At 44.8% G+C, this 26667-nt stretch overlaps 1 protein-coding gene across 1 annotated transcript in view; it reads right to left on the reverse strand.

Annotated features, from left to right (window-relative positions):
• Window positions 1–223: 223 nt before the first annotated feature.
• The window catches only part of SDK1 (sidekick cell adhesion molecule 1), a 384821-nt gene continuing 358377 nt past the window's right edge, over window positions 224–26667 (reverse strand). The window contains exons 39-45 of the mRNA XM_062503303.1: window positions 23571–23732; window positions 22307–22432; window positions 14058–14222; window positions 11225–11362; window positions 9118–9238; window positions 8780–8909; window positions 224–2177 (exon numbers count right to left, since the gene is read on the reverse strand). Coding sequence (XP_062359287.1) covers window positions 1902–2177; window positions 8780–8909; window positions 9118–9238; window positions 11225–11362; window positions 14058–14222; window positions 22307–22432; window positions 23571–23732 — 1118 coding nt within the window. The 3' untranslated portion in view covers window positions 224–1901. The remainder of the gene's footprint in view (window positions 2178–8779; window positions 8910–9117; window positions 9239–11224; window positions 11363–14057; window positions 14223–22306; window positions 22433–23570; window positions 23733–26667) is intronic.

Genomic DNA, 26667 nt, shown 5'->3' on the forward strand with positions numbered 1-26667 from the left:
AGCTATGCAGAGTCTGCATGCACCAAGAGCAGCAGTGCTCAGAGGCGGTGCCGAAGAGTAAAAGCAGTTCTGAGATCATTTGCCTTGTCCAGGAGGCACTGAAAGGTGACAGCAGGGCTGAGCTGGCCCTTGCACCTCAGCTGTTCTGGTGAGGTGCCACCAGGATACTCCCCACCAGGCCCCTGGGCAGCCTGGTTTCAACACCCTGCTCTGAAGACACCACCTCCCCTGCCATAGATGTGCACATCCCTTGAGAGGACAGGGACAATTTTCTATGGTAAATGAGCCTTGACAGGACATTAGCAAGCACCAATTTTCCTGGCTTACCCACCTGGAAGGAAATGCCAGATCCTGGTGTGGCAAGGACTCTCCTACTTCCAAATTCACCCTTCAAAATCTTTATCATAAGAAGTCTAGTGACCCAGGACTGTTGCTACATCCAAGGGCTGGACTTGGATTCTTTCAATGCCTGACAACTTCCTTGTGAGGAAACAACTTGCTACTAAACATGACAGACTCAGGAAAAGGATAGAAAAGAATAAAACAAAAAGTGAGCTGTACAAAAGGATGGAAAATAAACTAAAAAAAAAATCTCCTCTTTTCTTTCCAAAGGCAGTAGTTTCAAGTGCACAGAGCAGGCTGTAAACGTGCACAAGGTAATTCATGACCCCAGTGCCTGAAAACCTGGTTAGCTTTATTTGGAGACACTCTTGCTTCTCCCAGATATGAAGCTGCAGAAGCAATAAAAGGCACCTGTGGACACCAAAACTCACCCAGTCTGTGTGGTGTGTCTTTGTACTGAAAAATAAAATCAAACAAACCCTGCCACTGTGTACATTTTACAGACCAGTAAACAGAACTGCAGAGTCTGGGTGACTAAGGATGCTCAGCTTCTGTTGGCAACTCTGGTGATCAAAACCCTCATCAATTAGTAAACTCTATAGGTTGTCACTGCAATTTTAATTGAAAAATTCCTCTGGCTTGCTGGGTTGTGTCCTTTTAAAAAATGGCTGATGCAAATGGTACACGTAGTCCACAAGGAGGTTTAAAGCCATACCAAAAATAATCTGACCTTACATCTGAATTCTTCCTACCTGCTTTGCCCACCACTGCCTACAGTGCTCTTTTGAGCCACCTACTCTTCCAAAGGCCTTGGAGTTGGAATATTTAAAGAATGCAGCAGGTCCCATTTGAAGAAGAAAGAAAAGCAAGTCAGTAATTCAATATAAATACGCCAGTAGTGAGGTTAGAGCAGACACAGTGACACATCTGAGCCTGCATTGATCAGCCAGTGCTCCTAATGTGTGGAGCAGTGAGAAGAGAGGACATGTCTGCTTTTCACCTAAAAATGTGTCCATTTTCTATGTTTTACTACTTAACCTTGATGACAGAGAAAAATTAAAAAGATAAAAAGAAACAAAAAAAAGAGTAGAGAAAAAGGAAGAAAAAGGAGCCTGGGAGGTTTTATGTTTTCTCTTCAAATCACATCACAAAGTCACTCATTGCATCTAGGGAATTCACCTGCTTGTCTGGGAGCGGCAGGACAGGAGGAGGGGAGAGAAAGAAAGAGGGAAGGAGCAGGGCATGGGAGCTGCTTCCTGAAGCAGTGTTACAAAAAGCAGTTAAAAAACCCCTACTATTCACAAGTGGTTAAAATCATCACTGTTCAGAATTCCTTTTTTTTCTTTTTGTTTTCTTAAACAAAGGTTCAGCTAGTTGAGCTCCGTGTTTTTTATAGAGTTGATTGTCTTCAGAAAGGAAAAAAAAAAAAATAAAACCAACCGAAAACCCCAACAACTCAGCCTCAGGTGTGTTCCCATCCGTTTCTACCCTGATAAGAGATGTCCCCCACAGTTCAGCACACACGGTCACTGCGACTGTCCCGGTGTCCCCAGCCCCGCTCAGACAAAGGAGGAGAATCCTGTCACTGGAGTCCGGGAGCCGGGTGCGGGCTGTCCCGTCGGGGTGTACACCCCTCCTGAGCTCTGTGTCGTGATGACAGTCTGGAAATAGGGCTCTGGCTCGCTGGCCGTGCACTCCTCGTATCTGTAGGACGCCGGGTGCTGCTTCACCCCTTTCTGCTGCCTCTTCCACGAGTTGTAGTAGGTGGGGTCGCTCATGTAATGGTTCACAAAGGAGTGCTTGGGCAACTCGTCCTCGTAATCCGAGTCGGTGACCTGGGGCATTAGACAAATAGGATTAAATAATCGGTCATTAGCATCGATGATATTTTTTAGCCTGTTGTGCTCGCAAAGAAATGAGAGGCAAGTTTAGCATCACCAGCTGACCTAAAGCTGCAGTGTTAAGGTAAGAGGGATGGCAGCCTCAGTGTGGTACAGGCTGGGCTGTGGAAAAGCACTGTGCTCTTCTTTAGCCAGACTTTGCTGCTAGAGGGAGAGTCCCCTGATGGTAAGTGACAGACAAATCCCTTCTAATTCCCTGCAGAACGATGCAGGGGCAGCACGAGCTCCTGTTTGGGCACAAGATGCAGGGAAGTGTAGAGAGGTCATAGCAAAACCAACAGCTTTTAATCACAATCATAAATATTGCAATTACAGCTGAGCATCTCTCCTCTGATGGGAGGACAGCAGGGATGCCTTCCATACAAACACTCTGGTTAGCCAGGCCAACGTTTGGGGTGGCCCAGCCCCAGCCACCTGCACAGGACTCTGGGTGTTAAGTATTGAAAATTAGCTCTATAACTGGAAGGGAGTTAAGTAAAATCAGACTTTGTACAGGCAAATAACACTATTTGCATGTTCCAGCTGATTATTGGTGGTACAAGGTACACAACCAGCAGCGACAGAAGAAAGAGAATGCAAAATCTGGGAAAGACAAGCTGCCAGGCAGGAGGGGCTGCTTCCTTGGGATGAGTCAGACCCAGCTCTGTGCTCGGAGCAGATCCTACCCCTGAAACATTTATGCACAGTGGCTGCAGAGCTTCAAAGCACCCATCAGTATCAAGTGGGAGCTCTATTGTGATGTGACCAGGTAAGCTCTGTGCATCTGCCCCTCCTCTGAAGTACTGCTGCTGGGATGCAGCTGAAGGAATCACAGAGGGTTTGTACATCTCTGCCAAGCACAGGGACCATGGCAAAGCCTCAACCATGCAATCTCAGTGCTCATTTTCCTTCTATTCTCACTGATGGCCCCACCAGTAACAGCCCCATCCCATCCAGCACACAGACATTTAGCCAGGCATTTCCAGATCTCATGCCTTCCCTTCAAATCTTCAGTTAGACCATGCAAGAGCTTTTATTCCTTCCCCCACCGCCCCCAATAATCTGCATTGCCAATTCTAGAGGCAATTAAATATCAAAGTAGGAGCTGCCTAAGACACACAAGAGAGACAGGTGAGTGCAGCTCGTCACTGTTTGTTGCTGCAATTAGTTTCAAAAGGTTGGTGTGGTTCTGATCTATGACACCACCCAGCAAACACACATCCCTCTTGATCCTGCCTGCCACAAAACTTGTCTCTCTCCTCCTCTAAAGCTCCTTTTTAATGGTCTCTGAAGAACAATCCTCAAGTAACTAGCGAACCATCGTTTGAAAAGGGCACAGCATCCATCATCTCACTTCTTTGCTTAGGTAGCTGCTTCAATACTATTCTGTGCTCATTTTCCAGCACAGAGGGTAATGGACAGAGCTGAGAAATTTTTCCCAGGGCTTTCCAAAAGTGAGCAAAGCAGCTTTTTACAGCTTTGCAAAACTTCCTTTCCACTATTACCCAGGCTTTGGCTCTTTAGGAATTACATACTGTTAGATTTTTAAGAATGAAAAGCTTCAGGTGCCTTGACAAGTAATTGCTAATACAACAAAGCCCTACCAGCATTTAATAATTATTCCAGAAGGAACACAGCAAGCCTGTCTCCTAGAAAAACACTCCATTGCACCAGCTGCCAGGCTTGGGAAGCCAACACCCGACTCCCTCCAAAGACCTTCCTGAACAGGTGGTTTTTGCAGCATTCCTGGAATACCCCCAGATTTGGAACACTTCACAGCCAGTGGGTACAGAGAGAAGCTCCAGAGTCTTGGCACTGCTGCCAGGAACATCCTGCCAGCACTGCCCAGTCTGTTTTTGCAAGGGGCTCCAACAGGAGTGCCATGGACGGCTGCAGATGTGGCAGCATGGCAGGGCCTGGCAGCAGGAGCTCAGGCTTGTCCTCAGCTGCAGGCAGCCAACTTCACCAAAAGATCCCCAAACTCTTGTTCCCTCTGTACTCAGCAGGAAACAAGTTATTGCACTCTGCATCAATCTCCAAATATTATGCTGTGTGTCCATAGTGTAATTTTAAGGTAAAATTGCCTGGGAAATTGAGGGATGATGTGGAAGAAAAATCTCAGCATCCTGAGCAGAGACAGGTCAGGACTGGTCACCAGAAGCAGCACCTAAAGGTGTGAACTCCTCCAGCTCCCGTGGATGTGCTCTCTCTATCAAAGGCACCAGGCACTACTCTCCCATGTCCTCTGACTCCTTCCCCAACCCACCATCACTTTTACTGACTCAGGCACACTCACCCACCCGACAAGGAAACACAGCCCTGCTCAACAGAGGGATCACAGCTGAGCTGAGGCAGCATAACCATGAGGAGCAAAAAAAAAAAAAAAAAAACCCACAAACTTCTAGTGGCTCTTTATGAGTCTTCCTGATGTCCTCACATCACAGAGGATCTGTGAGGTTGGATAAAGCCAACTAAAAGGCTGGAAGCCCTAAGGAGAAATGCAAAGAAGCATGTAACACGACTTTATAGCTGTAATAGTACTGATGCAGCCACTCGAGCTCTGTCCATCACCAGCAAAAAAACCACTCTCACAAAACTAATATAATTTCTGTTCCTAAGCCAAATTCTTTCAAGACTCCCAGAAGTCAACATAATAAAGAGGAGAAATCCTAGGAACACTTTAGGATGAACAGCTATTATTTGAAATACGGTCACACTCAGACTTGCCATGAACTGAAAGAGGGAATGTAGAACAACACCACTTGCTGATAATTTCTCCACTAATTAGGTCATTATACCAATTGAAAGGGTGTAAATATTTTGGTGTAAATAAGACCAGGATCTTTCAGAAGGAACCTCCATGAAACATACAGAGCTGCAGTAACTTCAGCCTTTCACCATCATTCAGACTGATGCTGGAAAGGATATCCTGCTTGTTGGTGTTGATACAACATGCTTTTTCTGTGTTTTTTTCAGAACAGGCAGGAACTGACTATTGTGTCTGTGTTTCTGAAGTATCTCCTAAGGTCTGCTCCCAGCAAGACTCCAATTACCACCCTTATCAGCAAGGAATACTCTAAACTGGTATTCCACAGCCCGATGAAAATCAAGGAGAAGATAGACCTGTTTAGCATGACAATACAGACAGCTTATACTAGAGGATTACTCTTTAGTGGTTTTTAAACTATTGAGTAAATAAAAATGCTGCAGGGCTTTTTGCTTTGTTTTCAGTTTTCTCCTTTCCCTACGACTGTGGCTGTGTTACCTTGGAAACCTCCATAGACTGGAGCGTGATTGGGTGAGTGGTGACATTACACACTGTCAACCAAAGGTGCATGGATGCCTATGAAACAACAAATACAGAAAATGAGAGGCTATTTAGGTATATTTTTCATAGTACAAAATGCACAAGTGCTGCTCGGAGGCAAGTCAGCCACCAGAGTTGGCTGGCTTAGTCAGTGGGAAGTGTGGTAATAAATTTGATAATAGTTCCAGTTATCCTTTTAAGTGACTACAAAAGAAACAGCCGTATAAGACTACTTCTAAAAATGTAGATGACAGCAGGATTTTTTTTTTTTGCTGGCCTGAAATAAATATGCTGTAAAAGAGACATGGAACACAGTATGCAAAACATTTCTCTGGACATGGGAACCCACTCTTACTTATTTTATGTGTCACCTGCAGCTGGTTTCCACATAGTATCCAACTTGTCAAAAATCACTGGAGAGCTTTACAGGAAACAAGTTAAACTCTCTTCCCTCTGAAGTGTTAAGTGGAAATTAATATATTTCTACAGAGCTGAGAAAGCCAAAGCCAGTCAGACTGCACAGAGAGCAGTGGGAAGGCCAGAGAATCTGGCACTGACTGATAACTGAATAATTCACAGGTGTGCAACCTGTTGAGAGTATTTTCTCCTGGAAGCAGTTTTTGGAAGACCACAGGGACACGTGAGAACACACAAACATGCACCAGCCTCCCCTCTCTTCCTGCTCCTCCTTGGCTGGATGACACTGCAGATACATTATCAGACTTCTATACATAGTGAACACCAAATTTTTTCAGATTATCTGTCCAGAGCCTTGTCCACTTGACTCATTAACTAAAAGCCTATTATTATTAATCATTTAGAATTTACACTCATAGCAGTCTCCTGCTCCGTACCTGCCAATTAAACTTCTTTAACCTCATTAACAGTACTGGTACTTGGCTTTCGTGACATGGAGTAAGTTCACCACTTGATTTATGAATATTAAGAGTCTACTTGATTTCCTCTTTGCTTCTGTGTGTCTCTCCTCTCCAGGAGTGAGCTTGGAGGAATGCTCCCAGGCAGCTGTGTTTTAAGTGCAGTCAGTCAGCCCAACAGTTGTTCATGTTCAGTAAACCCCAGGAGACTTGAAGCCAGTGAGCTTCCTTCTTTTCCATATAAAATCTTGACACCTCAGGCAACAGGCGTAAGACTAAGCACTAACACGGTGAAAAGAGGATTGAAGGCAAAGGCACAGTTTTTGTCCCTGCCTGCCCTGATGTGCATTGTATTAAGTGGAATTTGAGACCCACACACAGATGTACTCGAGGAAAACAGCATCAAGACCCTCTGCTGCAGAGGACCAAACCTGGGTAGAACTCTTACATCAAAAGATATCTTTAACTCTTCATCTAATGGCAAACAATTCTGTCTGCTAAGAGATAAAAAATCTGTAACTCTCAGAAAACAGAGCTTGTTTATTAAGACCTCCTCTGAGAACAGAAACTGAAGAAACTAAAAGACAAACAGGAAGAGCTAATAGGTACAGGAACACTTGAAAAGAGAGTGGTCAATCATCTATGCCCACCTCTGCCCCAACCCACCCTCACCTCCTGTCTGCACCTGCCAACATAAACAGCATTTTCAGGCTGATCAAAAGGCAGCATCTCCTACTGCTACCTCTACTGGGAGCATATTAACATTTCATGACTAAAAGCACTCCCCTCCACAAAAAACCCAAACAAGCATCAAAGACATTACACAGGCAGGCTGCATATCCAAGGCCCAAGGAAAAACAGCAGCATACTTTGTGCACATACTCACGTGCACACCCACATTCATAAAAACACCAGAATCTCAACTGAGACCTTCAGGCTCAACAGCAATACAACAGTAAATAAACAATATCAATAGCCTGAGAAAAAAACCCACCCAAATCACTTCATTCTCTGCTGTACAAGCTGTGCATACAGGAGGCATGATGACACCCTTCAAGGAGACTTCTGCACATCACCAGGAAATACCACACGGGACATTGAAATTAATGTCAAAAGGTGCCAGTGCTAAATTCACGATCATGCTCAGCAAACTGTTTTAATGACAGGTTTAATGCTGGGTTGTTACAGTGACATGACCAAAGCACTGTGGGTTTAATCTGGAGGGTAATGCTGGAGCATTGCAGAGACAGCAGCTTGAGCTGCACCAAGGAAAGCTGCCTGCACGACGGGTCGGCCACAGGGCAGCACAAAGCAGCAGGCTGTCGGTGGTAATTAGCAGGAGGTGAGAGTTAGGTAGCCAGGAAAAGCAGCTGTAGCTGCAGGTGCAGAAAAGCTACAGATGAAAACTGTCATCTTCTTTCACTACTTGCTGCCCGTGATTTCTTCTTGCTGGAAGGGTCAGGTTTGGCATGGTTTGGCCCACTGCTCGCTTCTTGCGCTGTCAGTTCGGATTCGTCAGGATCTCAGCTGACAGCATCTGATTTTAGAGACAGATTTACCTTTCTGGATCTCCTTTGAAGTCTGTCTATTTAGCCCTGGTCACTGCTGGACTTTCACAGACAACACGTGCTTTATTCCTTTTTACAGGGAATGTGAAACACAAGATGGAGCCCTGCCAGATGGATAATGCTGGCATGCACCCACCTTCCGTGGAGAGCAGTCTAAAGGCAAGGCTGGGGTGTTCACAGAGCTGAATGCTGGGCCCCCATAGCCATGACCATGTGCTCCCTGGCGAGTTACTCACTCCCCACCTACTCCCTCTGTCACCAAGGCAGTGGCTGTCACCACTGAGACCATTCTTTGGATTTGTGGAGTTTGCTGTAGCTGTGAAGCTGCAGACCACACTGCACACTCCAGTCAGTGCAACAATCCAAAGCACATCTCACCTTTAACCTCGCCCAGACAGTAGCTGTTATTTTGCAGCATGTGTGTGTTTTTCCAAAAGTGACCCAAGTTTGCAGCCCACAGGCAGAGGGGGGTGTGCAAATGTTTCCAAAGAGGTCAGCACACGCTCTCTGACTGACTGCACTTATCTTTCTACCTGAGTCTTGAAAACTGACTATCTGCCAAGGCCAGGTCTGGAATATGCCCTGGTTGGGTCCTTCTTGTCATTTTTTTTCCTTTGATATTTTTGTTTTAAGATGTGATGCAAACAGCCAGGTGAATTGAACCTTTTAAAATCCCTGAGACAGACAACCAGTGACCACACAGCATGATGCAGGTATGAGACTGGGACTTCAAAGAATTGCCAGGATTCAGCATGGAAATGAATATCTGCAGTGTCTGTGCAATGTGAGGCAGAGGGAAATCCTTACCTCTGACTCTGACACTTCCAGGGGCTTCTCACTGAGGCCCAAGCCCTCGGTCAGCACAGCCCCGTTGTACTTGTTACAGATATCCTCATCAGAGTAGTGCAGCCCTCCTGGGCTTGGCCGAGGAGGAGACCTAGGAAATGCAAAAGGTGAGTGTTTGGGATGTTGTTATTCTCCTGGAATTAATGAAATCATGCTTAGAAGCCAGAATCACAGGATGAGGCAGAGACTTGGGTGTTTAAGTCCTCCCTGGATTCCTCAGTGTCTCCCTTTTGCCTGTTTAACAGTGCTTGAAGCTAGAAAAAAGATATTCTAAAAGCACAGCATTCCCAGCTTTTTACCTGGTTCCATTTTTCTTTGAGAAGGTGCTTTTGATGTTCAGGTGTCTGCTGTTGAGCTCCAGAGCAGTGAAGCCTCCATTATCCAGGGTGACTGACTCTTCCACATTGGAGATGGTTTTACCTGGAGCCATGAAAGGAAAGGTTCAGCTGAAACAAAAGTACTTACCCCCAAACAGAACTGCAGGAGCTAACTTGTCCTTCTTTTTGTTTTGTGACATCATTAATTATTTGAAATTCTCTTTATTTTTCTTACTGGCAAGTGAGAATAGAGTGAAGGCAAGGAGTGTATCAGGAATGTGAAGGGGCAGAGGAAGCCAAAAAGAGGAGAAAGGAGTAATGGTTGGATGGATGGATTTCATTCAGAGGCAAGTATCTAAAACAGCACAGATAAACTGTGCTTCAAAAGTGCTTATTCTTGCTTTTTGACTACAAATAGAAACCAGATAACTAATTTAGGTGGCTACTGAAGATGTCCTAAATCAGGTGCTGTGAATTCCATTCCATGCCGACTGGAGCAAAGCAAGAGAAAGGAAAACTAAGAAATGTAGGAAAGGAGAAAAAGGAGAGGAAAAAAAAAAAGGCTGGAAAAAAATCAAGAGGAAGGGCAAGTGGATAGCAAATGGGAAAAATATGCCACAGCTGAAATGAGGATCAGGCATGGAGAAATCACCGGACAGTGCAAGGCAGGAACAAGGACACGATGGGAAGAAGAAGCAATTCTTTCTATATATATTTCTTTCTATAAATCATATTATTTTCAGTATATTATTTCTTGTGATCAAATCTAGCAGGAGTATGTTCTCTCCTGTGCTCATCCTTTGTCATCCCCAAGGTGTGAGCTGAGCCCGTGTCCCAGGGAGAAGGGCTGGCTGCCACTTTGCAGCAGACAGGTGCTTCATCCTCATCTTCAATTTCAGTGCTGCATCAAGGCTCTGTGAACACGGATATCTGACAGCACAGGTCAGACCTGCCTTTTCATGTCTGTCCCCAAAACACACAGTAAAACTAAGAAGATCAGAGATTTCCTATGAGCTGTGCATACAAATATGTAATAGTATTAACTTGGTCAAATGCCATGGTATGCATACATCTTATATCTCATGGGACTGAAATCTGATTTTCTAACACTTGTTAGAAGTGAATTACAAAGAAAGAGAAGATCTTCACTTTGGGACTGAATTACTAAATACTGCCTGGAAGACTTCATTACATTAATCCCAAAGAACGGGTAGTGCAGGGACCCATGCACCTGATCCTTCTCATTAATGTGCCTTTTTTGGCACCTCCTGGCATCAGGGAAATTTCTTGCTGCAGGTGGAGAAGGCTATCAGAGAAATACACATGTGAACAATCCTCCCAGGACTTTATCATGTAGGGAGTAGAAAAGATTAAAAAAATATTCAGAGCTCAAGCGTGAGGCTTTTTGAAAGGGGACTATTTGACATTCCAAGTTACAGAGCAGGTAGCACCTGTTTCCTTTCAAGAAAGGAGACTGGTAAAAATCATCACTAAAGGAAAATTCAAAGCCTGATGCTCACTATATGTTAAAATCTAACAGGTCCAGATGACCAAGACACCTCCTGCTGCTTGGCCCCCAGCTCAGCAACTGAAGCTTGGCTTAGGGAAGGAATGTGAGATACAGGGCACTCAATATAAAGGAATTGTGATGGAATATATTCCCTTATAATTCAGACATAGAGATTTAGAATATCCACACTGGTGCAGCGAAGGAAAAGCAGAATCTTTCTCCTTCTCCCTGTCTATCAGGGAGTTATGTCAAAATTAAACAAAGTCTTGGCTAATTCCTTATTTATTCCTTATTTGCCAAGTGTTTGACCCAGACTCCTTGGCTTTTACTGCAGTCCCTGAGACTTCCAGAGTCTGTCCTGTCCAAGCCCATGGCTGGTCAGTGTCCAAACCTTGATCCAGTGTGGCTAAGGGCAAAAGCCATTTCTAGCAAACCAGACAGCAAAACGTTCCAAGTCTTCTGCTAAGTAAAACAGCTCTAAACACAGTCTCTGCTGAGGAAATCAGGGGTTCAAAGGAAAAACATTTCTGATTCCCACAGCTCTTGAGACTTTTGCACAGTGCAGAGATGATCCCTTACCTCCGTTGCAGTTCTTGTACTTCTTGCTCTGGCCATGCAGAACCAATGCAAACACCACCAGCAGGATGAGGATGAGGCTTGAGAGAGCCATCACCAGCAGAAACCACCACTCCTCATAGAAAGGGGCTTCTGTTTGTGCTGAAAGAGCAAAAAACAAGTAACAACTCCTCTTTACACCCCTTTAAAATTTTCTCTTGTTCCCCACAGTGAATGATGACTCCACAATGGTGCTCAGGAGAGAGGGGGTTCAGACTCTCGAGGGGCTTGCTGACCTTTCTAAGATGGCAGAGAACGGGAGCATATCACAGCTCCAACCCAGAATCCCAGGATGGTTTGGGCTGGAAGGGACCCTAAAGCTCATCCAGCTCCTGCCCCTGCCATGGGCAGGGACACCTTCCACTACTCCAGGTTGCTCCAAGCTCCATCCTGCCTGGCCTTGGACACTTCCAGGGACGGGGCAGCCACAGCTTCTCTGGGCATCTCCACAAGCATCTTTCATACCCCTGGAGCAGCTCCAGAGACCCTTAGCTAAGAAGTTATCACCAGGAGAAGGAAGGAAGGTTTCTTCCCACAGCTCTGCACAGCTGTATTTCTTGACCATGGCAGGCTTAGCACACCTGGGTCAAGGGAACCACTGATACATATGTCATGACCCATGATTATTCCACCTTTTGGGAGGCTTACCTTGCCAAAATACTGCTCAGTGGCTCTTTGAAAAATACAGCTAGTGCCAGGGAACAAAGTACATTTGGTTCAGTGTCTTTCAGTAGCTCCATTAGCTCCAACTTCCAACATTCACTGCTACTGTATATCACTTCTCCATCCACTGAGCCAAGCTTGACATGCAGCACAGGGGTAACAATTCAATTGCCTGGGTTTTGGGCAGTCTCAGGCAATTTTGCCCCATTTGACCACAAGTGGAAACACAAAATGACACTAACTTCCCCTTTCTTGAGTTACCTCGCCAGTCTTGGTTTAAAGTAATAAATATTGTTGTTTTCTTGCAGTGATATTCCCTTCGTCCTCCCTTGAGCTCTCTCAGCTTTAGGAAAAAGTGCAGCTTCTGAGCACGAGCCAGCAGCTGATATAATTTCCCTGTGGTCTGTAAGGTGGAACACCACCTGGCAGGAATGAGTGATGCCAGGAGAAGAGCTCAACCTCTCACTATCACCAAATCCTCTTTCCCCTCTTTTCCTGACTGTCCCAACCCTGAATCTGAATAAAAGTCTGTTTTAAGCCTGATGATACGAGCTCAAATTTGTTCCAGGTCACCGGGTAGTCTGCAGCAGGGAAAAGCAGCCACGCTCCTTCTTTGCAAGGAGGCCAGTCCAGGCCAATAAAATCCTAGAGACAAACTACACAAGCCATGCTGGGCTGAGCAGATTCAGGGCAATTTATACCTCCCTGTGCCAGCTGAAGTGGCCAGCCTAAAATGCTTTATACTTTTATGACTGTGAATCTCAATGGAAGCCTCTTACTTTCATGCAGCAATTTGAGAGGAACACTGAAGCATCAAAAGGAGGTGAATTAAATAGTTCTGTTCAAGTGGAGAACTTACAAACAAGCAGTTTATTTATAGAAAGCTTCACAAGGAGATGCATGCCCTGCTTCAGAGGAATAATGTCTTCAAGCAAAGGGAAGACTGACATGATTGCTGGTCCTTTACACTGTGTTACAGCCTCTGTGAAACCCCACACAGGAAAAACACTGACTCTTGGTGTTTCAAGTGGGTTGTCCATGCCCTTGTCCTGAAGAAGAAAAGCAGGGGTAGCACTCACAGTGAAATCCATGGAAGCTCTCATGGGGTAAGTGGTTGTGTCAGGAAAAGTGCAGCAACCACGATGGCAAGAGCAGCACTTGCTACTCCTGCCTGCTGGGGAGTTGAATGGTGTTCATGCCTTTCACTGGAGCAGCAAAGACATAAAAGCCACTCCAGATACTGGAGCACTGCCAGGTTCTCAGGACTCTCCAGAATTTCTAAATCACTTTCTCAGGTTCTTTTATTCCCTTTGTCTTTGCTGACACAGCAAGGATGAAGCCTATGGCTCAAAAGCAACCTGGAGTAGAGCAGGGAGAAGAGGAGACCTAGCAAAGCCATCCCAAAGCCTCACCACAGGCCAAGGCACTGCAGCAGCCCAGCCCAGGCAAGCTGAGAGGAATTTGATTTTCAAGGTACTCAAGTCCCTTCAGAAAACCAGAGGGCTGGGCTGCTCACAGGGATTTGGGAAGCACATTTAGGTCATAGCCCTGTTTACTGGGAGTAAGCACAGGAGAGCAGGGAGTGTGGGAAGAGCCCCAGAGCATCACCAAGAAGCTGTTCTGGTGGAGGGGGACTGGAGGCATCACACTGGAGCAGGACTGCCAGCACAGAGGATTATCAGGAATAACGTGAAACTACACTTCTGTATTTGTGAGAGCTAAATAGGAAGCGACACAGGAAATTTTTATCACAATCCAGAGTAAAAGGAAGAAAAAAGAAAGCAGAGCAAATGAAAAACAGACTAGGAAGGGAGAAAGAGCAAACAGATTGTAGACTGAAAATTAGTCATGACAAGAGATCTGACATAAACACTCTTTATGAGTAGGTTCTTTATCAAGCTTAAAAATAGCACATGCACATTTTTCGTCTTGAGAATCAAACATACTGTAATTTCAAACCTTAATTCACCACTGTATTACTCCAGTTTTATCCTAAAACAAGTGAAAACAAGCTGCTCTTAATTATTTGCTGCAACTAGAGAATCTGGTTTGTTTCTTTTCCCCCCTCTTCTCCCTCAGCCTTGGGAAATTCCATTGAAAAAGACTTTTAAAAAAAATTAAAATCCACAATTACCTGATACTGCCACAGAAGGAACACTTGGCTCCCCATAGCCAAATTCGTTGACAGCCACCACCCGAAATTCATAGGTGACACCTTGTCTGAGTTTGTCCAGGCCCACGGTGTAGGAGGTGGCACTGCGAGGGATGTCCTTCACAAACATGTCCCAGAGTCCTTCATCTAGGAGAGCAGCAAGGAGAGAAATGGCATCAGCTGTGTGCCCTGGCACTTCCACCTGCTCAGTGACCTGCTCGAGGTTGTCATTCATGGTGTGCTGGAGCCACGGGCAGGGACACACTCACCTGGAGGCTGTCCTGTGATACACACAAGTGTCAGAATGCCCTGCAAGCCCCATCTGTGAATGCATTTACTCGGGATGGGATCTCTTCACAGCCCAGATGGAAGAGGTCTCTAAAATCAGCAGCACCACCCACATGGACCTGAGCTGGTGTCCTGCCACTCCCTCCTGAGTGGGCAAGGTCACCCATCAGCACATCTGTCATTTGACAGATCAGGTAAACCCAAGGCTACATTAATGAGTCCTAATCACAAAGGTTTTGTTTGTTTTTTACACTGCAAAATTTGCTTTGTTGTTGAAGGACTCAAGTGAGGCTTGGACTAATACAAGTCCTGGGAGGCATTATGGCCTTGTGTGAACTGGTGCCAGGGGACTGGTGTCACTGAGTGCTGCTTGCTCCATGTCAGCAGCAGTGTTGTGTCCTTTGCATGGCACAGAGCTGGTGCTGCACTCTGTGCTCTGCAGTTTTAAACAGAAATGAGTTTTGTTCATTTTTATAAAGATGTGGAAGCTGTTAGAAGCACAATACCATTCTGATGGGAGCGTTTCAGTAGGGTAATCTTGGCTCTCCACAGCCATAATGACATTAATCCTGATTCACATCCTGGCCAGGAACCATTGCCATCCCTGACCCACACCTGTAACCTCACATTCACTTGACTGCAATGGAATGAACTTTCAACAAGATGGATGCTGGTACTAGGAGCAACAAAACCAACTATAATTAAAAATACCACTCAAAAATTTTGAGGATAGGAATCAAACATTAATCTGATTGATTATCTTCCCAGTAAAAACTGATGCCCAGCATTGCTGCTGAGAAAATGGAATCTCTGTCTACATGTGGGGCCAAACCCTCAGCTCGCCTACCCAGCACAGCTCTCACAGTCCTGACCTCTCAAGCATCCCACTGGGCTTTTACTTTTAGCTATCAAAGCTGTTCCAACAACATCTATTTTTCTCTCCATGTCCCAGAGCATTGGGAATAGGATGATAACCTCTCCACAAACATGACTTCAGTGTGGGAGCTGCCTGCTTTGAAAGACAGTCGTCTGCACTGAGCAGCAGCAGGACTTCTGTGGCTCGAGGTGTTATCAAGGTAACAATAAAGCAGGAGCCTGCAGTGCTACCCTCAGTGACTCGCTCTGCTGCTGCAGTGTGAGGCAGGAATCCGTCCTCATTTGCTTTACCTTTACCTGAGTGTAACCTAATTGGAGTCACCGCAGCGATTCCAGAATTGTGCTGGTGTAACAGAGCAAGATCTGGCCCTCAGCCTACTCCTGTGCCACAGGGAATAGCAGCAAAGATGGGCTGATTAACACTGCAGGTGCATTTCCATGTGAATGTTTTAGCTTTGGCACCAGCAAATATTGGCTCAGTGATTTGCACCGCGCTGCACGTCTGGTGACACACACAATGAGTAACAACCCCCAAATTACAGCTCTTCTGGTCAGGAGGATTGGCAGTCTCAGTGGATGCAAAAAGCAGGCTGGAATGTTATTGTTCCAGCTGCATTTGAGAAACACCAAAGAACAATAAAAACATGTAATTTTCCTGCCACGCTTAAAACTTGGACCAATACATTATTCACCAGCATGATCAGACTATAATGAAGTTATCATAATGTACCATTGTTATGTATTAGCTGGGTATTACAATGGCTATAAAACATGAGATAAAATATTGACTTCCCTTTTACAGGGCAATAGAAGCCGAGATTATTTCTACCACATAAAGTTACAACGTAGTAAAAAGGGAGTTTGGGATTTAGTTTCTCTGAAGAGGGTGGAGTGAGGAATGCATTTTCAAAGCTGGATTGTTGCAGCCACCAACACTCAGAAGATGCATCTCACGACTGTAAAATATTGCCATATTTGCTAGAATTGCCTAAGCTTTCATAAACATATTTGTAAACAGCAATAAGAGAATTTGAGCCCATTGTGAATTGTCTGAAAAGCAATTTGTTTGCATTCAAAGCCACTTAAATAGGGGAAGAAAAAGCAACAATAAAAGTGAATGTTCAGCACTCATTACAACAAACACAACTGTTCAGACACACTTTCTCAAACCTATCAGGGTGCACAGTGCAGAAAACCCAACAGACCAAGAAGTGTAAATTTAACTGCTCTGTGAAGCTTGCAGTAAGTTGGGAAAACCACCCCTGAGAGGTCAATATTGCATTTCCTCCTCTCTGTCCCCTTGGCTATGGTGGTGATGGTGTGGGGCAGCAAAGGATGCTGGTGGATGTTTCTCCAGAGGTATTTCTGTCTCACTGGGACTCAGAGATGCTCTGGTTGGTGGCCACTGGCCCATCTCCCTTTCACTCACTGAAAGAATTTTTGTCAAAACTTTGTTTTTTTTTCCCTGGGGTAGGACTCTCAGTACTGAGTTAATGGTTGGACTCAATGATCTTGGAGGTCTTTTCCAACATTAATGATTCTAAAATGGGACCCAGCTCATTATCCCTGGGGTCCCAGAGAGGTGCTGATGCAGCTACAATGCTCAGAATCTGCACAGTGACATTTTGGCAATAGGGATCTCCTGCATTTTTCCCCACTGCAGATCCCTATACACAGCATAGCCTGTGGCTTCCCAAGCCTTGGCCAACAACATTTTTTAATTCCAGAGCCTCAAATAATTTATCTTGTATCCATCTGGAACATCCAGACCCCTCTTTGTAGATAATGATCACAATCAGATATATCTGAAGTAAAAAATCACTTGATTCCAGTAGTGAACTTTGAGATTAAATATTGAACACACACTTGGGAATTCCTGCACTGTGCCACTTCCCCCATCCTCAAAACCAGGTGTGCTCTAAATGTTAGAAGTTCAGCTGAAAGAGAATTCATTAGAAGGCTACCTGTGATAGCAAAGACTGGCCTTTAAGTTCAGTAGAAAATCATTAGTGTACCATACACAGCATTTTCCACTCAGGTTAGGGGGGAAAGATGCACTTGCTGTGGCTGGCACATCAGCTGGGTATTAATTCTTAGAAACCCCTGGGAAGAGCAAAGTTTGCAACACTTAACAGGGCTCAGAGGGACACGCCGAGGGAGGCTGCCCTTGCTTTTTCTTTTCAGTCACATCAACTCCCATCTTCATTCCCCACTGCCTTTCACTGGGCACTCAGCCTCTTAAATATGTGATGGAAAAGCGAGTGCTCCTCAAAGAAGAAAACATTTTTCTTTGCTCCTTCTTTCTCTCCAGTTTTCCCCAGCTCTGCCCCATCCTAACTCCTGTGATGGGAGATTTGCTCTTCACCCCCCAGCCTCGACACCTCTGTCCCAGCCGAGCTTGAGGTTCAGGAATGGGGAGAGGATCTGAGTGCTGGGGGAAGGAGAAGCCACCTCTGCCATGCCCAGCCCACGACGGAGAGGAGCTGCTCTGGGGGCCAGCCCAGTGTCACAGGCCATTAATCAGGGTATCCATCCTAAATCAAGCTGTCACTCAAAGAGGGAGGCTCCCAGCTCCACTAAATCCATGACAACACAGGACATGGAGAGCTGTCATTTATTTGGGTTTTTCCCTCTCAGAGCAGGAGAGCTGGGCCATAAAGCTCCCTCCTAATTACACATTAGAAGGTTTATGAGGGGAGAAGCTGCTGAGAGTTAAGACCTGACTGAATGCCACTGGTGTTCCTCCTACAGAGGACACAGTTAAAACGTGGCTGTGTTTGTCAGAGGCAAAGGGCTGGATTATCATGCAAAGCAGTAGAAGGACAAGAATGGAAAGTGAAGGCTGACAAACTGTCAGCCCTGGTGTGTCCCTCGCCAGCAGAAGAGAAAAAGGCCCCATGGCAGATGCCAGGGATGCAGCTGCACCCTTCACTTTGAATTTACTGACTTCTGCTGGTTCGTGTCCATGTTTGACACTGCGCTCCCTCATTTGGTTAAAAATAAACAGAAAAGGAAGAAAATGGAAAAACACTACTCAAGACACCAGAAAGGAAACTAAAGTGAGAGCTGCCCTCAGGGCGTGGGAAGCAAAACCCTGCATTTATGAGGTAGACAATTCCCACTCCAAGTAGACACTTTCTTTCCCAAAATGTCTGCTGCCTTCATGGAACTCATCATCTTGAAAGTTGGAGAGGGACTTTTTACAAGGACTTGGAGTGACAGGACAAAGGGGAATGGCTTCAAACTGCCAGAGGGCAGGGATAGATGGGGTATTGGGGAGAAATTCCTCCCTGTGAGGGTGGTGAAGTTGTCCAGAGAAGCTGGGGCTGCCCCATCCCCTGGAAGTGTCCAAGACCAGGTTGGATGGGGCTTGGAGCCACCAGGCCTAACAGAGTGTCCCTGCCCATGGCAGAGGGATGGAACTGGCTGGTCTTTAAGGTCCCTTCCAAACCAGACCATTCCATTTAGCTGTAATTCTCTTCCAGTTGCCTGACATCATCCTTTGCTTGGGAAAAGCATACAAAGTCCAAAATTGTGGTGGGGAGAGGAAGCAGAACAGGAAATCTCCCTCTACTTGTCCTGGGTTAGGGAGGCTCTTTCTGAGGTGACAGAAGCCAGGGAGATGTGTCACTTCTGGACGTGATTTAGTGGTGGACATGGCAGTGTTTGGTTTATGGTTGGACTTGATGACCTTGAGGGTCTTTTCCAATCTAAATGATTCTGTGAGGCAGATGAACCCAACACCCATGGGGCTGCTCTGCACAGGCCATCCATGGACAGAGCTCTCCTGGGGCAGCTCCACATCCAGGTGCACTCCTGGTGTGTGGATCTCCAGGGTGTCTCATAAACACCTCCGTTGTAGACAGGAGTCACTGGGAAGGCAGCTCGGGGAGAGACTTCTGGGAATGCACAGGCCACATGCCCACCACTAAAGCACAGTGACAGGAACCTCTGGATGTGACCTGCAGCTGGGAAAAGAGAGGTGAAGGCAGCTTCTCCATCCCTCCCAGCAGCACTGGGAACCTTAACATCGCTGTGCCATTTGTCTTTTGCCCTGTATGTAAAAGCTGAGGGTACAATCTATTCCCCATTCCTCAGCCAGCCCAGCTGATGTCTGGGGAGCACTTACAGTGGCACAGACAGAGCCTGCTTAATTGCATTTCTTGTAATGCACAAAGAGCTAAACTGGAATCCATTTCTCCAAGGACAGAGAAGTTGAAGGAAAAGAAAAACTCTTCTGTTTCTGTAATGTCTTCCTCTAGCACAGATCAGTCTGGAAAAAATATTGGTTTGCCCGCTTCCTCCCCGTGTGTGAGTGTACTCAAAATGCAAAGGAGGTAGTGAGCCTGGTCACCTTCCATAAAGCCAGCAGAGAAACAGGGAAATCAAATGAGCAGTCTCAGCTGCCTGCTGCCACCATTGCTAAACCCAGCAGGGCAGCGGAGCCCTGGGAGACACAGCAGGGCTCCGAAAAATTCGAAGGGAAGTGACAAAAGGGAGTAGGATTTGCCATTTCTGACAGAAAGCCATCCTCCTACTCTGATGGAAGAGTCTTGGCAGGGAGCTACAGCAGGGAAAATGAGATGATACAGCATTTAACGTTTGGTGTAATGAGGCCTATAATAGATGACACTTGAGACGTGAAACACTAAGGTAGTGGTATTGCATTTAAATATTGGCAACAAGCTAAAGCTTTTCATCTGTCTGCTCAATGCCCCTATTTTGACCTCAGAAGAATAAAAATATTTTCCTTTCTTGATTTTATGTGAAGAGTACAAGTCAACTGCTCTTCTCTTGGAACAACTCCTTAAAAACAAAGGTTGCTCCAATCCACACTCTACTACCTGTATAAATCAACATGCAAAAAAGCAAATTCTTAGAATGATATTAAAACAGGAGCTGCTCTGAATGACCAGCCCTGAGAGGAGGAATTAGTTCCCTGCTCTTGTTAAGCTCATAATTCAGATTTCAGACTCTTCTGTGCAGAGATGAGGAAGAAAAGCAGCACAGAGTGGAAGGAAAGAATTCCAAAGCTTTGGTGGAATAAGCAAATCTTCCAATTAGTCTGTCTCCTCTCCTGGATCACATTTCACGCTTCCTACAGCTGCAACCAGAATGAAGGACGAGAATCCAGCATACAAATGCCTAGTTCATTTGCTACAGCAGCATGAATAGGATTAAAATAATCTGAAGAGGAATTAAATGCCTCAACAGTCAGGTTGCAAGAGTGGGAGAATAAGACCTCTTGTGTGCGTTTCCAGGATCAGTGGAGTGGGGCCAGCAGAAGTGACCCTGGGTTAATGCAGCTCAGACCTGCCTTGGAGAGACTATTTTCTTCCTACTCAAAATGACTGGGCCCCAAATCCTAGATCCTTAGCCATGAGCTGTGAAATGTTTGTTCACATCCAACGGGGAGTCAAGTGGATGAGTTTCCAATGTCACCACTCGCACGAGCTGGATTTCCAAGCTTGCAGACAATCCATACATGGGCTGCAGGTTTCCCCCTAAAATACTCTGACTCACAAAAAAACCTCTCTGTGGGAAATGTAAGATGGTTAGTGATTTCAAATGAACAGGTTTGGCTTAACTTGCTACCTAACAATGATGCTCAAATAAAAAATATTTTCTACCTCTGAAGAAATAAGGACAACTCAAAAAGCTGATGTAGGTGAAACAGAAGCACAGCAGTGTCATGCCTCTTAATTAAAAGCAAACTTGATCACTCCAGGAAGCTCCAGTGCTTTGAGAAGGTATGTATTTCCCTTGCTTTTATTTTGAAAACAATTATCAAGTTAAATGACAGAAATAAGAAAGAACTTTTAGGATCAGAGCAGAGCCTCACTACAGAGCAAATTCAATCAGATGCAGGTATGGAAATGTGCATTTTCAGAGATGACCTCAATAATTTTCTTATTGGTCTGGTTAAATGTAATTAAAATCATTGGTTTCAAGTGCAACCTTACATTCAAGACACAAACAAGCCTCTATATAATCACACATATAAGCATTCATTTAATCAATATATAATCAAGCAGTGTGCAAGCACTTAGAAGTGAAAAAGAAAAAACCAGCAGCCAAGATGGTTATGTCAAGTATAAATCATGTCTAATTTCCTTCTGTGACAGAGTAGCAGACCTTGTCAATAGAGGAGAAAGAGCAGACATCATCTATCCTGACTTCAGCAAAGCTTTTGACTTGGTGACATTCAAACACGGCCCACGTGGAACAAGGAGCTGCTGGATGTATCACCAGCTGGAAAACTGCACCCAGAGAGTGTTACCAACATTCCCTGTCAGACTGGAGGAAAGTCATCAGGGGAGATTACACAGAGGCCTGGCAGCACTCACTGGCTTTCCTTAATGACTTAGTTCCCAGGAAATCTGTGCCTTTTGAATTAGCAAGGGGTACCAAGCTGCGATCAGGCTGGAGCACACACTGACTTTTAAAATTACCTTGTCCAAGTGGGGGAACGTTCTGGAAAAAAGCAGACAACAGCTTCACTAAGATGCAAATCCCAGAAGCAAAGAAGCTCTGGGAAAGCACCAAGGAGAACTGTGGTGATGGGGGATTCCTTCCCCCTGCCTCAACACCCTCTCTGCAGAACAAATGGAGGAAGAAATGTGTATGTGCTGCTGAAGCCCTGGCCCTATTATTAACATTAAAACAATAATTAGCTGCTGTGCTCTGCTGCAGAAGGAGACAGATTTCTATCTGTGGTCCTCAAAACACAGCTCGCAAATACTTATTAGTCCTTGCTCATGAAAGATGCTGTAAGCATTTAAATGAGTTTTAATTATTAACTCTATTAGTTCATCTGTTGGATGATTTTCCAGTGATGTAGCACAGTGAAAGCCAGAGTAGTCAGGGTAATTTTCTGTGACTACTCCTAAAGAGGACAAAATATGCTAAACCACATAATAAACCAGTAACATCTTAATACTGGCTGGAAACACGTTCTCCCACAAAATCCCATTACCTTACTGGAATGACAAACAACTCGCAACTTCAGCAGGGACTGAAGGAAGGGAACTGATGACATCAAACTCCCTGTATTTCCCAGGGCTTACCTGAGGGTCGTGCCTCTATAATGTAGCCAGTTGTGGGTTTTTCTCCTGAATCTCCCTCAGTCCATTGCAGTGTCAGCCCAGAAGAAGATTTTGTCACCAGGATTTCCTGAGGGGAGCCAGGAGACCCTGAAGGAAGAAAAGAGACTAGCAAATGAAGGCATTAAACTGCAGCATGAATTGCTACTGCTGAGAGAGGGGAAAAATTATCTTGCAGTGTTGGTCAACAAATATGCAACATAAACCAGCTCTATGGGCTACTGACCTGATTTTTTTCACTAGCTCCAGTACCAGCAGTTACATATCAATGGGGTTTACAGATCATAGGATCATAGAATATCCTGGGTTGGAAGGGACCCACTGGGATCATCGAAATCCAACTTGTGGCCCTACAGGGGATAGCCCCAAGAATAAGGTACCTGTGTTAAGAAGGCAAGAGGAAAAAGGACTCTCGTTTTACCCACTGCCACTGCTATTTCTCATTTCAGAGATGAAACCAGCCTATGAGGTTCATGGAGAGATTCATTGAGAGAGGCACTGCCCATTGGCTTGGGAAGATGCCACGGCCACGTTAGAAAGGTTTCCTGATCTACACTTGTTCTGTGGTGTGAGATTAAGACTGTGGAAGTGGGAAACAAACAAAAATCAGAGCTGTGGACACTGCACCGATGCTCTGCGACTTACCTGACAGGTTGGTAACATCATGGAGGGCATTTACCTTGTTGGATTATCTGTTTATCAACTGATCAAATAAGAAAACCAGTTCTTTGGGTACAGGCACTGAACCAAGCGGGGAACATTGCCCTGCAGCTGCTCTTGACACAGCAGGAAATCCACAGATCTCTTCCTCTGCATAAGCCAGCGTGTCAGGAGAGAACAATTGTAAATTCTTTCTGGTTTTGCATCCAGGAAGCTCTGCTGGTTTCAGCAGCTACTCCAGCTCTGCCTCCCACCACAGAGCAGTACATTCAGAATTATGCACTGCACTGTCAGGCTGCAGCTCAGAAATCCCTGGCTGGCCTGTTTGCATTATGATTTATTTACAGTGTTTTGTTTATTCACATTAGAGTTCTAGGTTTCAGGAAAAAAAAAAAAGGAAACGTGTTTTTCACGGCAGTTGTGAAAATCACAGAATCACGTCCTGTGACTCAGCTTCTCCTTGGAGATGGAAATTCATGGGAAGCTCTAAGTGCACCATTCCCTGTTGGTGCCCTGTGCTTGTAGAAGTGATCTGTCACTTGTGATTTGCTTTTCTAGACCCCCTCACCTTGTGCTGGCCCAGCTGTGATGTTGGCTTGCAGTTCAGGTCCATAGGCAATGGTTCGGGCTTGCACTCGGAATAAATAGGTCATGCCCTTGGTGAGATCCCGGACCTTCAGCCAGCGCTGCCAGTTCCCCTTAATGTCCACAGTCACCACCTTGCTCACCCCTGGAACAGCCACACGGATAAAAAAAAAAAACAAGAGGGAGTTTCAGTGCAAAAATAGAAATCAAGTGGAGCTTATTACATCTAGATGGTAAGTAAAATCATCTAACAGTTTGCTAAGAAAGTATTTCTTACAATTAGCAGGAGTTTAAGTAGTGATAATAGGCAATTTTCAGCACTGATAAGTATAATTAGAGTTTAAGCTTGATAAGTGGGTACTGACAAGGAAAAAACCTTACAACACAACTGGGAAATTACCAAGAGACTACATGTAACTTCACTAATTATTCTGGGAAGAAAGGAGGAGGTAAAGGAAGAGGAGTGTGCATTCCAGATTGCTTCCCAAGCAAGCATTTCTCTATTGCTGCTTCCCCAAATAACCTGCAACATGGTCTGGAGGAGGAACAAGGGCCAGATTTGTTCCATTCATCTCATCCTGCTGTATCTACCATCCCCATGTGGATTCAGAGTGAAGGATGTGCAGCTCATCAGGACTTGGGGCTACAAATGCCATGGCAACAGGGGATGCAACCAAAGCTCTGGGAGCTTAAACAAGACTGGAGCCGTGACTTGTGTTTCACTCTTCCCAGTCTTTCAGAATTTTTCTTACAGGGATCAGTTAAAATCAGAGTTGTTCCCTTCACCGAGGTTCATAGCTAGTTCCACCTTTAGATTCTCAATGCTGCATAAAGGACTGAGGGCCCATGAGTGGTTTGAAAACTAAAAATCTGTCCTTCACTGAAATTTTCTAGAAGTAAGTCAACAGAAGGAATTTGATTTATAAAAGATTACACAGAATAAAAAGTTCAAATTTAGATAGTCTTTTTGGGTCTGTATATGTACATGACAAATTTCAAACCAAGAAGGCAGGAAGTAGGAGAAGGTTTTTTCCACTAGAAATGGTTGCTTGCTAGTTTATCTTTCCAAAAAACACAGAAGGAAGATGTTTTCAATCCAGATGCTTATTTTATGCAAATCAAGATGATGCTTTCACTTTTAATCACTTAAATAAAGAGTAATGTCCAAGTGATTTCTGTTCAAAGTTTTCCTCCAGATACAATTTATAACTCAGGGAATCTTTCCTTGGCTAATGAGGACACGGTAAAAGTGCTCCCTCCAACCACAGGTGAACTATTTCATTTCTCTGAGACAAATTAGGAGGCATTTGTCATTTTCAAGTTATGTTCCAAAAAAAAAAAAAAAAAAAACAAAACAAAAAAACTGTTGGAAAAGGCTCTGGGGCAATTTTGTTGTCTATTATTGTGTAAAACATAACGGTGTAAAGCTTAAACAATAAAAGGTCAAGCAGAGATAAGACTGCTAAAGAACAGACTGCTCCTGGAAAGCTTGGAAAAATGGGCAGGTAAGTGGTGAGTGGGAAGGTAGAAGGTGTCACCATGGGAGGACACTCAGCCAAAAATCAAGGATGGGTGGAAAGTCAAAATATGAATGAGAAAAACTCCAAAAGAGGGTCCAGTCCATCCAGGTTGGTGCACTGCAGTGCTCACGTGGAGGAACGTGGGTTCTACCCCCATATGGGACATTTACTTAGGAGCTGGACTTGATGATCCACATGGGTCCCTCCCAACCTGGAGTATTTGTGAATCTGTGAAAATTATGGCATCGAGGAAGGGATTCTTTTCCACGGCAGGAGAATAAATACGTTTGCTGAAAGAAAAATGTTGGCACGAGAGCAAATGATGGGTAAAGACTGGAAAAAACAATTTAGGCAAATATTTTTCATCTCAGGAAGATCTCTCCATAACCTTCCTGCTCACATCAGAAATCTTTCCAGAGGGGAAGGACAGACAAGCTGGAGTCAGGGGCAGCACAGGCAGAGGTGGGGAAGAGAAGAAAAGGCAACAAACGTTCTGAAGGATGTTAAGTCAAATACATGCAGAGAAAACATGATCTGACACTTCCATATTTTCAAGGTGAAAAAATGTATTCTTGAACACTGTGTAGGAATGAAGAAAAGGGAGGAAATACCCGACCAGCCTGAACCTCCTGCATAACCTGTGCACATTTTTTGGTCAGAATTAGAAATGCTTCCCGTATTAGCTCTTTGTGCTCAGACCTGCCAGCTGTAAAGGCTGACAGTGCTTTTATTCTGGTGTTTTCAATCCTGAGTTTAACTTTCTCTGTGCATGAGACATAGATATTCAAACAATATAGATCATTATTCCTTACAGGAGAAGCAAATACAAGTGATTGATATCCTTATTTCTTTGGAAAAGAGTTTAAAATGGATTGGCAATGGCTGAAATTACTCTCCTCCTGTCACGCTGCCAAAGCTGGACATCCTATTGAACTATTGGCAATCTACCAGGAATATAAAAATATTAATAAGGCCATCCACAAACTATGTCATCTTTTCTAATTCACCTTTGGAATGAATTTACATTTGTTTTCAGAGAAACTGCCAAATCCTTCTCTGTTGCTGTTCTAGCAAATTAATGGAACATTTGTGGCCAGCACATTGTTTCCTTTTAACTGAACTCTAGTGCTGGGTTAAAAATGCTGCCTGAAAACTCCACGAGAAGAGACACAACCACGTCTCTGCCTTGTCATCCTCCCTGCCACAGCAGAGGTTCTGCCAGTGATGACCAGCACATTTGATGCCTGGGTAATCTCTGTGGTAACAGAAGTGACACATGATGTGATAAGCAACACAAATGTGCCTGACAACTATTCTGGGATGGAGCCTACTCAGCAGTTTCAAAGGCAACGCATGGAGACAATCAGGCACTCCCAGGCTGAGCTTCCTCTTCGCCCAGACCAGATAATGATGGCTGTAAAACGACTTTTCAAATCACACAGACTATAGTTTGTGCAAGAAAATGAGAGGCGACAAGACAAAAGCTATATTCCACAATATTAGGGCTCGCTGAAGCGTTTTGGCAAAAGTGGAATTGTTTTATTTACCCTTGGTCACCTG

This window comes from Cinclus cinclus, chromosome 16 (assembly GCF_963662255.1).
Source record: "Cinclus cinclus chromosome 16, bCinCin1.1, whole genome shotgun sequence".
NCBI classification, from domain to species: Eukaryota; Metazoa; Chordata; class Aves; order Passeriformes; family Cinclidae; genus Cinclus; species Cinclus cinclus.